The sequence below is a fragment of the Typopeltis vanoorti genome, chromosome 1 (assembly GCF_054136105.1).
Source record: "Typopeltis vanoorti isolate ZY-2024b chromosome 1, IOZ_Tvanoo_1.0, whole genome shotgun sequence".
Classification (NCBI taxonomy): domain Eukaryota; kingdom Metazoa; phylum Arthropoda; class Arachnida; order Uropygi; family Thelyphonidae; genus Typopeltis; species Typopeltis vanoorti.
Window position 1 is genome coordinate 38,140,005 of NC_143549.1, and position 12,192 is coordinate 38,152,196.

The following is a 12,192-nucleotide window of genomic DNA, read 5'->3' on the forward strand; positions in this document are numbered from 1 at the left end:
GAGTCTATTACATCTGATTCAATGCATAATAACGAGTTGCTTCTTAAATTTTTTTTATTCGTTTCAACACTGAAAATGAGCGTTCTGCACTTGCATTTGAAATAGGCATCCTCAAAACTATTTTTAGAATTGTTTCTACGTTCGGAAAAGTAGGCCTTAACCCATCGTTTATAAATTTGTACATTTTTAATTGAAAAATTTTCTTCCTTTATCATTATTAAAAATTGCTTAACTTCACCAATAAATTTTACTCAATCATTATCAGCCCCATAAGATTGTGAAATTTTGTTAATACTAATCTTGTACTTGGCTTCTCCTATATCTTTCTTAAAAGAAAATGGCAAACATATCTGTATAAATAGCTTTTTGCTCTCCCACCCCCCCCCCCCCCCACCCCCCCCCCCCCCCACCCCCCCCCCCCCCCACCCCCCCCCCCCCCCACCCCCCCCCCCCCCCACCCCCCCCCCCCCCCACCCCCCCCCCCCCCCACCCCCCCCCCCCCCCACCCCCCCCCCCCCCCACCCCCCCCCCCCCCCACCCCCCCCCCCCCCCACCCCCCCCCCCCCCCACCCCCCCCCCCCCCCACCCCCCCCCCCCCCCACCCCCCCCCCCCCCCACCCCCCCCCCCCCCCACCCCCCCCCCCCCCCACCCCCCCCCCCCCCCACCCCCCCCCCCCCCCACCCCCCCCCCCCCCCACCCCCCCCCCCCCCCACCCCCCCCCCCCCCCACCCCCCCCCCCCCCCACCCCCCCCCCCCCCCACCCCCCCCCCCCCCCACCCCCCCCCCCCCCCACCCCCCCCCCCCCCCACCCCCCCCCCCCCCCACCCCCCCCCCCCCCCACCCCCCCCCCCCCCCACCCCCCCCCCCCCCCAAGAAATCTTCACTACTTCACCCTACCAAAACTTTGTTTTGGTAGGGTGGTGAAGTAAGTTTTAATGTTAAATTTCTTCAAAACTTTTGCCAGTTTTGGAGTAGAGTATAGAGAGCTTTTAAATGGCAAATGAATGTGTGTAATAGGATTGGAGTTATCTTCTTGCCGAGGTTGAAGACTTGGATATAGACGTTTAGTTTTGCTTCAAGATGAATAGCCGTTGTCCAAGAATGTGCTTTTGAGGTGGTCAAGTTTTATTTGAAGATCTTCTTCTGAAATAAGAGATTTCGCCTGATTGGCCAGAGTGGAAATAATACTAGGTATCTGTCTGTGTGAATAGTTTTATGAAAACTCGAAAATTTGAGACAATCAGGCAACCTAGTGATCTTTAAATCCAAAAAGGCGAGTACGCTTTCCTGACTCTCACAGCGCAATGATTCAGTTCTGGACCTCTCGAGTCAGTGGCCACTCACTTATGCCAAAGATTCACAAGGACAGTGGCACCCCCCCCCCCCAAAAAAAAAGAAAAAGGAAAAAACACTAGAAAATTTTCCAAAAATCTTTTCCTAATTAAAATTCATTTTTTTAATTATGTTATGTCATGTCTTCTATTTCTATACTACTTATGAATTTGCCGTCACATAAGGTGGCTATACCCTATAGCTTTTGGGAATCAAGGCCACTGTTGAATTCAAGGCGAACGAAGTAGTGCTCTGTCGGACCGAGCGCTACTTCGTTTGCCCAAACCAGGCCAAAGGAGATAATGGGTATCATGTATTGGCAATCACTGCAGATGCTCAGTCATAGGTCGTATGCATTGCGTAATGTGTATTCTCAAATCGTATACTCAACTCCCCCCCCCCCCAAGATTAAATCTTGAGTGCTCGGCCCCCTCTAAGATTAAATCCTGAGTGCACCATTGTACAAGGCAGACACTCCTTTAAGACCGATTGTTGAAGGCAATGACTTCAACAATCTTACAACCTGTCCAAATACCTTGCCTCTTCCTTAAAACATCTCATTGGTAATTCCTCCTCATATATCAAAAACTCTGAAGATATCACATCTAAGTTAAAAGATTTAAAACTCAAGGCAGAATAGTTAGTTTTGATATTGTCTCTCTCTTTACAAATGTGCCCACAGAAGAAGTCCTCAATCTACTGAAAAACAAAGTTTCCAAAAAAATGTTTGCCCTATTAATGCATTGCATAAACTCCAGCTATTTCTCATTTGAAGGAAAAATATATAAACAGACCAGTGGCCTAGCTAAGGGCAGCCCGTTATCTCCAGTATTAGCCAATATATTTCTAGAAGACTTTGAAGAAAGAGCTATTTCAAGCACAACATTAAAACCCAAACTGTGGCTACGATATCCTTTCTTTTATTTTAGTTATATTAAACTAAAGTTTTTATTCAAACACGGTAGTTGTCTCCATAATTTTCAAAAATGCATGTGGCTACGATACATGGATGATATATTCCTCATCTGGAATATGATCTAGAGGAATTACAAACCTTCCTAGATCATTTGAACAATCGGCACCAGAACATTAAATTCACATCAGAACTTGAGATTTACTTGCCTTTTTGGATTTAAAGATCACTAGGTTGCTTGATTGTCTCAAATTTTCAATTTTTTGTAAAACTACTCACACAGATACTTTTATGCCTCCTCTCATCATTTCCCTCCACAGAAACTTGGTGTTATTTCCACTGTGGTCCATCGGGCGAGATCTCTATTTTCAGAAGAAGAAGATCTTCAAATAGAACTTGACCACCTCAAAAGCACATTCTTGAACAATGGCTATTCATCTCGAAGCATAACTAAACATCTATATCCACGTCTTCAACCTCAGCAAGAAGATAACTCCAATCCTATTACACACAAGCCGTTTGTGTGTAATATAAGCTCTCTATCACCAAAACTGGCAAAAATTATGAAAATTTAACATTAAAACTTACTTTACCACCCTACCAAAACTTCGTTCTGTTTTGGTAGGGTGGTAACACGCAGGTCCTACATAACTGCTGTTATGTAGTACCTGCGTGCACTTGTCCTTGTATTAAGTTCCCAAGAAGATGGCAAAGTGACGTTTGCCGAAATATCGGAAAGTATATATTAAAGTTTATTTAATTTATATTTGTAGTCTACGCTGTCAATTCCTTAAATATTAGTTATTATTAAAAGAGAAGAAAGGAAGCATGATACCCATAATACAAGTCTCTGGTAGGCCAATATTGTATTATGGTTCAAGTCTGTTAAACCAGATTTACAGATATTCAAAAAAGAATAAATATGTATGCGGAGGGATTGTGCCATGATAGTAATGAAAATTTAAATCTTATTGAATTTATCTAATTAAAATTAATTAGATATAATTAATTATATAACTAATAAATTAAAAAAAAGATGTGAAAAAATGTAGGAAAGGATAAATGAATATGCACAAGCAAACCAATACATAGGAATGATTCTATGTTCCTTGTACTGCTTTAGTCATCATGGTAATTTCCCAGTTGTAGCTCAACTAATCTCACACTAGAACTAAATCAGTTTGTCTCGAGCTGTGGAAACTTGTTTTCCTCATACAAACAAACAAAATTGACTGAAAAATATAGTGAGATATAAAGTAGGAATATAGATAATTTGTGGGACATGTCACTACCCAAAAACATTTTATGGGATGATCAGTACAGAGAACAGCTAGTTCTTTCCCTTTCCCAATCTACTTTCCAATGTTAAAAGACTAAAACATCTTCAATACTTTTAGGTTTTCTTGTTTGAACTGCAAGCAAAATATCTTATTAAAAAATCAATAATTGATTTCTATGAAATCAATAACTGAAGAGAATATGATTTCTTTCCTTGTTCACAGGCAGAATGTACAGATGATAACATAAAATTGGTAGCCAGAAGTGAAATAAAGACATGCTACTTAGCTTTTGGAAAGTGTGTTGTATGATAAAGAAACAAAAATTTAGTTTTACACCAATTTTATAATTACGACCTAGTCAGAAAAAATAAAATAAATAAAAAATAAAAAAAAAATATATATATATATATATATATATAAAATGCATATTTTCCATATATGAAACCATTTTACATATATTTCCTTCTTTTGTCATGTATTTTTCTTGCCTCTTGATAAAAATAAAGCACAAAATTATGCATTAAATTAACAGAAATCTCCAAAATCATATTCATAAAAAATGTCCTCTTTAATGTCTGAATTAATAAAAACTTTAACAAAGAGCTGTACATCATGTTTGAAATCGTATTTCTATAATGAACTACTTAAACTTATCATTCCAAGTTGATAGCATTTACACATTTACACCTTCAAATATAGCCCTCATTCTTTCAACACATACATGAATTCTGTACAACTTCTTTAATTACTTTCCTTTTCATCTGATATCACCATTAGCTAGAGGTATTGTGTATTCATCTTTGGCAGGGGAATGCTCAAATGCTATATGCTTGAACCTGAATAACAATAATAAAAATAAGTAAATATTCAGCAGTCTTATTTTAATGTCCCACATTTTAAAAGTGAAAATGTAATTTAATTTGAAATTTTATTGTTTCATATTTTTGATTATTTGAGTCTATTTAACTTCTGAAATTCATCTATGCTCATTCACAGTAGTATCCAACAGTTCCACTCATCACAACTTTTCATGTAAAACATCTACTCCTCATCTAGTACTCTTATTTAACTTCCAGGCCTTTGTTTTCTCCCACCACCACCCTAGAACTAATACCTTCAATATTCATTTAGTAGAATATGTTAAATGTGTTAGATAGTTGGAAAGAGTATGTTGAGAAATTAATGAATGAAATAAATAGAGATATGCAGATGGATGGAGAAGATCTGGTCATAGAGCCAATTCTTAATACAACAAAAATGGAAGTGGAGGAAGAAGCACTGAGAAAGATGTACAACAGGAAAGCAATTGGACCTCATAACATCTCTGTAGAGGTATGGAAATGTCTAGGTGAAATGGACATGATTCTATTAAAGGATGCCTTTAACAGAATCATGGAAACTGGGAAAATGCCAAAGGAATGGGGAGAGAGAGAGAGAGAGTATACTGGTTCCAATATATATAAGAACAAAAGTGATATCCAGTCCTGTAACAACTAAAGAGGAATTAAACTCATGAGTCACACTATGAAGGAACAGGAAAGGGTAACTGAGAAGAGATTGCAAGACTTGGACAAGTAGAGAAGAGCAGTTTGAGTTTATGTCCGGTTGAGAAATAATTGATGCCATCTTTGCTCTAAAACAACTCATAAAAAGGTACTGAGAGTAACATGGAACTTTTTCTGGTCTTCAATGATTTGGAAAAGGCCTTTGATAGGGTCCCAAGAAAAGAGATATGGAGAAGCATGTGGAAGAAATTATGCTAGAGAAGTATTCACATCTTGTACAAGAAATGAAGTAAAACAAGGGTGAGATGTGAAGCAGGAGGTATTCCCAGTAAAAGTCGAGGTTCATCAGGGGCCAGCTTTGAGCCACTTCTTATTTGTTATGCACTTGGATGACATAACATAAGAACTGAATCACCCTGGACAATGATGTTAGCAGATGATGTGGGTGGTCATTTGCACAAAGTTTGAGCAGGAAGCAGAAGAAAGACTCAAACAATATAGGAAAGTTTTGGAAGACAGTGATTTGAGGATCAGTAGAAATAAGACAGAGTATATGTGTTGTGAGTGCATTCAGTGAATGAGTTTAAGGAGAAGCATGATATCTATTACATGAATAAAGGATCTCCTACATTGAGTCTTCTACTGCATGGAAATATCTGTATGATGATAATAATAATGATGATGATAATAATAATAATAAGTATAAAATTGCAAGGCACAGACACATCACAAGTGTCTAGGTTTACATATCTAGGATCATGTGTCCAAAATGACAGATACTTAGGACTCAGAATGCAATAGGAGGATTCAATCAGGGTGGATAAACTGAAAAAAGTTTCAGGTATATTGTGTGATGAAAAAGTGTCCAGCAAGTTAAAAGGAAAGATCTACAAAATGGCAGTAAGACATGCACTGATGTATAGCAGTGACACCTGGCAGATGACCAAGAGATGGGAGAAGAGAATAGATGTAGCTGAAATGAGAATGCTGAGACTTGCAAGTGGTGTAACAAGATTGGATAGGATCAAAAACTAACTGATCAGGGAAACAATGAAGGTAATCTGAGATCTGGAAAGATTAGGGAATCAAAGCTGAGGTAGTTTGGTCATGCTATGTGGTGCATGACCAAAGGTTATGTGGAAAGGAGTGTAGGAGATAAAGCCACCAGGCAAAAGAAGTAAGAGGACCTAAAAAACAATGGCTGAACTTGAGAGAAGACTTCCAAGACCTTGGACAGAACTGAGTCGAAGAGAATGATCTGCTACAGCAACCTCTGGTTGAGTGGGAATGACGCTGAAGAAGATTCATCTGCCAACTTGAAATATCCCAATCCCTCAATCTATAGGGATGAAGAAGTGACGGGGAAGATCCAGAGGTGAGTGACAAGATTGTGGCAGGTCTATAGAATCTTGTGAAAATAGATTGATGGTCTTTTAATCTTCAAAAATTAGATGACAGGCAAAAAAAAAAAAAGAGGAGACATGATAGATGCATTTAAGCTATTAAAGGGATTTTATTGGACTGACAGTGAATACTTTTTTTCAATATATGACAAGAAGGGAGAGAAAAGGAGTCACCAATGGAAGTTGTGTAAGAGTATGGTTAGCAAGGGTTAGGAGTAGATTTTTTTTGCTTAGGAGGTGGCAAATGGGTGGAATGAGTTGTTCTCAGAAGTGGTTGTGAGTGCTTCATTAGTGAATGAGTTTAAGAAGTATGATATCTATTACATGAATAATGGATCTTCTGCATTGAGTCTCCTACTGCATGGAGATATCTGTATGATAATAATAATAATAATAATAAATCTTTCATATCATATTTCTTCCATCTAGTCACCAAACTTTAAAGACACTTAAGCATGACAGCATATATTTCATCACTTTTTCTTAAAAATTTATATCAATGATTTAATTCAAAATAATAACTAACCCCAAAATATCACTTTAGACATTTTTTATGGCTATTTAGCATATTTTTGTTTAGGAGTACCCCTTATAAATAGGCTAATAAATAAGAGTACCCTTATAAATAGGCTAAATAGCTATAAAAATAATGTTTACTCTTAGAGGAGTAATATGGGAATCTTCCTAGAAATAATACCTATAATCACTTTTGACATTTATAATAGGAATTTTCAAATTACTCAATTACCACTGAATAAAAACCAGGCAAGAAAAAAAGGAGTAAGTAAATTCAAAACATATAAAAGGAAAGGAAAGAAACCCTATCTTTCATATCTGATCAACCCATTCAAAGTTGCTTTTCTAAAAGCTTACAATTTAGAGTTGTTGCTATCTCAAGCTGGATATGGTTACGGATGGATGGACGGACAGATGGACGTGCACACGCACACACACAAATTTTAGGAAAAATAACTATTGAATAACGTCATTATTACTGATGTGATTAAGCACAAATTTTTCTATTGGTGAAAAGTTGCAAAACATTATGATCTTATAAAGAAAAACAATAACTTTTTATCTCTACTTATACCTCTAGGCTTCACCACTGAATAATTTCCTTCTACTTTAGTCACATACAAAATTATATTGTAATTCAGCTTCACAAGTTCCTGCTCTAAAGATTTTTTTTCTCCTTTAAAACAGGCATTTACCTCCAGCATCTCATGACAAAAAAACTGGGCATTCTTTTATACTCAAGATTACACCCATCCAGCTACTAACACTATACAAATCTCAAATTCACCCATTCTTAGAATATAACTCACATCTGAAAGTGCATCTAAAACCTCTCTCAAATTCTTGATGTTATCCAGAGGAGAGCGATTCAGCTCATGCCCTTTCCTCACAGACTCGCTTCAATGTCTATCTCACAGGTGCAACGTTTCAGCTCTATGTCTCCTACAGATACTTAAACAATCACTGTTCTAGTAAAATGACAAACATCGTTTGACAAACAACATTCCAACAGGAATGTTGGACTTGAACAAGAGCCACTGCTGCTGCCTAGCATCCCTTTTCAGTACAATTGCAAACTCATTAAATCTGCTTCTCCTCTTTCTTGTTTATTCTATCTACCTGTCACAATTCTCATAATGTGTTAAACTTTCAGATCTTCAAGAAAAATTTCATAGATTTTTTTCTTTCTTAATCCTTACCTGCATCTCATACATGACACTGATGTGCCATAGGTTCTTGTTCGTGTGTGTGTGTGAGAGAGAGAGAGAGAGAGAGTTAAATATATATATATATATATATATATATATATTTAACTCTCTCTAAACAAATACATCATACATAACATCATACATCGCTTTCTTGGAGATGTGTTTTGGCATTAAGGGTAAATATTAAGATTAGTGATCGGGTCTTGTTCCACCTTTACCACGAGTTGCCATGGTCTTGCACTACCTGTAGGATCAACTAGACTTGCATCATTTGCAGGCGCAAACTTGACATTTTGTCTGTTTGCTTACTTGGGAAATGGAGTAAAACCAGGTTTAAAATTGCTTGGTATCTTTAACATAATTATACCCAAGGTAAATATACTTTCTACACACATATATATATATATATATATGTGTGTATGTATTTTTATAATTATTAACTGACTTAAATGCCGAGAGAAAAAATATAAGAGATTTAATAAGGTTTCACTAGTAGTTTCATCGGAAATGCCGACTTCGTCAGGTGAATACAGTACCATGGAGAAATCAACATAAAAATATATTGTACTTTAGACAAACACATAGTTTAGTGCTGTAATCCAGTTTTGGCGTACTCATAATATCATTCACATGCACAGTACTTCATGCCAGAACTTACTTGGACTCGATTTCAAACACAACTACTACTTGTTCTAAACTCTGTGTTTGTCTAAAGTATAATATATTTTTAAGGTGTTGTTTTCTCCATGGTGCTGTATTCACCTGACAAAGTCAGCATTTCCAATGAAACTAGTAGTGAAACTTTATTAAATCTCATATATTCTTTCTCAGTGTTTAAGTTAGTTAGTAATTATAAACATGTCATTAAACCGAGTCAATTACTCTGTAAATATATATATATATACACACACACACACACGTATTTAGGAAAAGATATATAGATGACATCTTCCTAATCTGGAGTCATGAACCTGATTCTTTAAAGAATTTCCTAGACCATCTCAACAGTCAATACCCAAAAACCCAGTTTACTGCATTATTAGAGACTGATGACACACACACACTCTCTCTCTCTCTCTCTCCCATTTCTAGATGTCAAACTCCCTCATGTATCTGAGAAATTAAACATCTCCATTTACAGAAAATTTACTCACACCAATAGATATTTCAATGCACAGTCCCATCACTAGCTGCCTTGAAAAATTTGGCATATCTCTACGCTAGGCAAATGTTCTCACTCCCTTCTCTGTGAAGAAGAGGATATCACCAAAGAACTTCAGTCTCTTCTTACAACCTTTTGGCAAAATGGTTATTCAAAACAAACAGAAAGCTACTATTCAATCCACCTCTTCGCCATATTGAAGATAGAAATAATGAAAAAAGGCTAAATATCCCTACCATACATCAGTTTGTCCTGTTTCATGTAAATTAGCCAAAGTTCTCAAAAAATATAACATCAAGACGTCTTTCATTCCTTTACCTAAACTCCGTTCTTTGCTTAGTATGCCCAAGCAAAAACATAACAACTTGAAATATCCCGGCATTTACCATATTTGGTGCAACTGCAACATGCCTTATTTTGGCCAGACTGAAAAATCCATTGAATTACATCTAGATGAACATAAAAGAGACATCACATATGGCAGAACTAGAGCAAGTGCTCTGTTGAAAAATGTCCTGAATTCTGCGATGCTAACAATGAAAACTCTATCATTCATCCAGTCATGTGGTATAAATCAGAAAATATCTTTCGATGCTATGATGAACTGGAGAGAAGAATTGTAGAATCTAAAGAAATTATCCTCCATCTAGTACATCGCAGCACAGCACTAACCTTGGCTATAATCTCTCAGACTGTCATTGCACTGCTATCCAACTTGGGCATTAATGAGACCTTGAACGCATGTGCATGTCCAACAATGAAGAGAGATACAACGAACACATTCAAATGTTAATACGTTAGCGTTTTTAACATTTAGATTTTTTTCTCTTGAAATGTTTGTTGGTATTTCCCTCGTGTCGTGCACCCGAAGAAGTCTTCCAAGAAGATGAAACGAGTTGTGCAGTTTAATTAAAATTAAAATAGTATTTCTATTTTTTATCTCTCATCTTATAGTCATTTAATGTGTATCAAAAATATGTCTCTCAGCTGAGTCAATCAGTTATATCACAATATATATATATATATATTCTGTCCTGTCAGGTATCTTCTCCCTCCAGAAGATCGACTACTATGTGTCTCCACCATGTCCTATTCTGCACCTCTCTGCTGCATTCCTCATATGAGATTTAGGTCCAGTCTTCTATATTTTTCATCCACTCCAGTCTTTGTCTTTTCTCCTTCTCTTCTCCTCAACAGTCCCTTCAAGAAGTGTCCATTTGTAGGCAGTTATGTCTAAGAATATGTCCAAAATAGATGACTTTTCTCTTTTTAATTTCTTTTATCAGGATTCTGTTTATGCCTGCCATCTCTAGTACCTCCTCATTTGTCTTTCCATGATATCCTCATAATTCTTTGCAGCATCCACATTTCAAAGGCCCCAGTTTTTTCATACTCAGATTGGAATGTCCATGTCTCTACTACATATAATAATGTGGATCATATGAAACATTTGGAGATTCTTATTCTTGTTTTCAGATTTAATTCTCTAGATGTCAGTAGATTTTTCATATTGTTGAAAGTTGACCTTGCAATTTCAATCCTTTTTCTAATTTCATCTTCTGTCCTGCTATTCTCTGTGATCAAGTGTCCGAGGTATATGTATGTTTGCACCTGTTCTAATTTATTTCCTTTTATATTGATGCATATTTTTGGTATTTCCTTTTCTCTTGAAATTATCATGATTTATGTCTTTTTAAAGTCGAAACTGAGGCCATACTGTTTGCTGTGCTTGGGAGTTTCATCTATAAGTATCTTGAGGATATATTTGTTTTCAGCTAGAAGAGCTGTCATTTGCATATCTTAGGTTATTAATATTTCTGCTCCCTACAGTGATTCCTTTGAGGTTACTAATTTTATTAAATATTTCTTCAGTGTACAGGTTAAAGAGAATCGGAGACAAGACAGCCTTGTTTCACATCTTTCTGAACTGGGAATTCTTCTGAGGTCTCTATTTATTCTAAAAGATGCAGTCTGTTTTCGGTAAAGATTAGTTATTAGCCTAATGTCTTTTCCATCCATGCCTATTTTTGAAAGGATTTCAATTAAGTGCTCATGTTGAACATTGCCGAATGTCTTTTTGTAATCTATGAAGCAGAGGTACACATCTTTTTGTTTTTCTAGATATCTTTCTATGATGGTTCTGTCATTGAAAATACCTTCTCTTGTACCTACATTTTTCTTGAAGCCACTTTGTGTATCATTTATTTCTATGTTAATTTTCTTTTATGTCTTTCAATAATAATGTATAAGAGGACTTTTGATACTTGACTGATGAGGCAAATTGTGGAACTCTTCACATCTTGTAGCTTTTGTTTTTTTGGGAACTGGAACGAAAATTGAGTGATTAATATTTTTGGGTAGAAATTCAGTCCCATATATCTTATTGCATAATTTTGTTAGGAATTTCAGTCTCCTTCATCTAGAGCCCTCAACTATTCTGCCAAGATATTATCTATCCTGAAACTTTATGTGGTTTTAGTTTTCTGATGGTGTTTTCAACTTCACAAAGTAAAATGGATAGTCCTTCTAAATCTGCCTGTTTCGGGAATATCATTTCTTTATTGCTCATATAATTTACTTGTGCATTCAATCCATCTTTCAATGATTTCTTTTTTATCTATAGTATCTAAAGTCTCTAATGACACTCGCATGATTTACTGTATTTGTACTGCTTGTCATTGCTCTGCTTCTGTGTTTTCTATGTTTACACATTTATGCTTAATCCATTCCTCTTTGGCTTTCCTGCATTCTTTTTTTATTTCTTTATTCATGCTTTTATATTCAGGTTTGTTATTTAATTTTTTTCTTCATTTCATCAACTTTAATATTTCACTCACTCACTCACACTCACACACACACAAAAATGATTGGT

At 36.4% G+C, this 12,192-nt stretch overlaps 1 protein-coding gene across 1 annotated transcript in view; it reads right to left on the reverse strand.

Annotated features, from left to right (window-relative positions):
* Positions 1-4,071: 4,071 nt before the first annotated feature.
* IKKepsilon (I-kappaB kinase epsilon) overlaps positions 4,072-12,192 on the reverse strand; it is a 406,399-nt gene continuing 398,278 nt past the window's right edge. Inside the window, exon 20 of the mRNA XM_090415707.1 lies at positions 4,072-4,362. Coding sequence (XP_090271833.1) covers positions 4,284-4,362 — 79 coding nt within the window. The 3' untranslated portion in view covers positions 4,072-4,283. The remainder of the gene's footprint in view (positions 4,363-12,192) is intronic.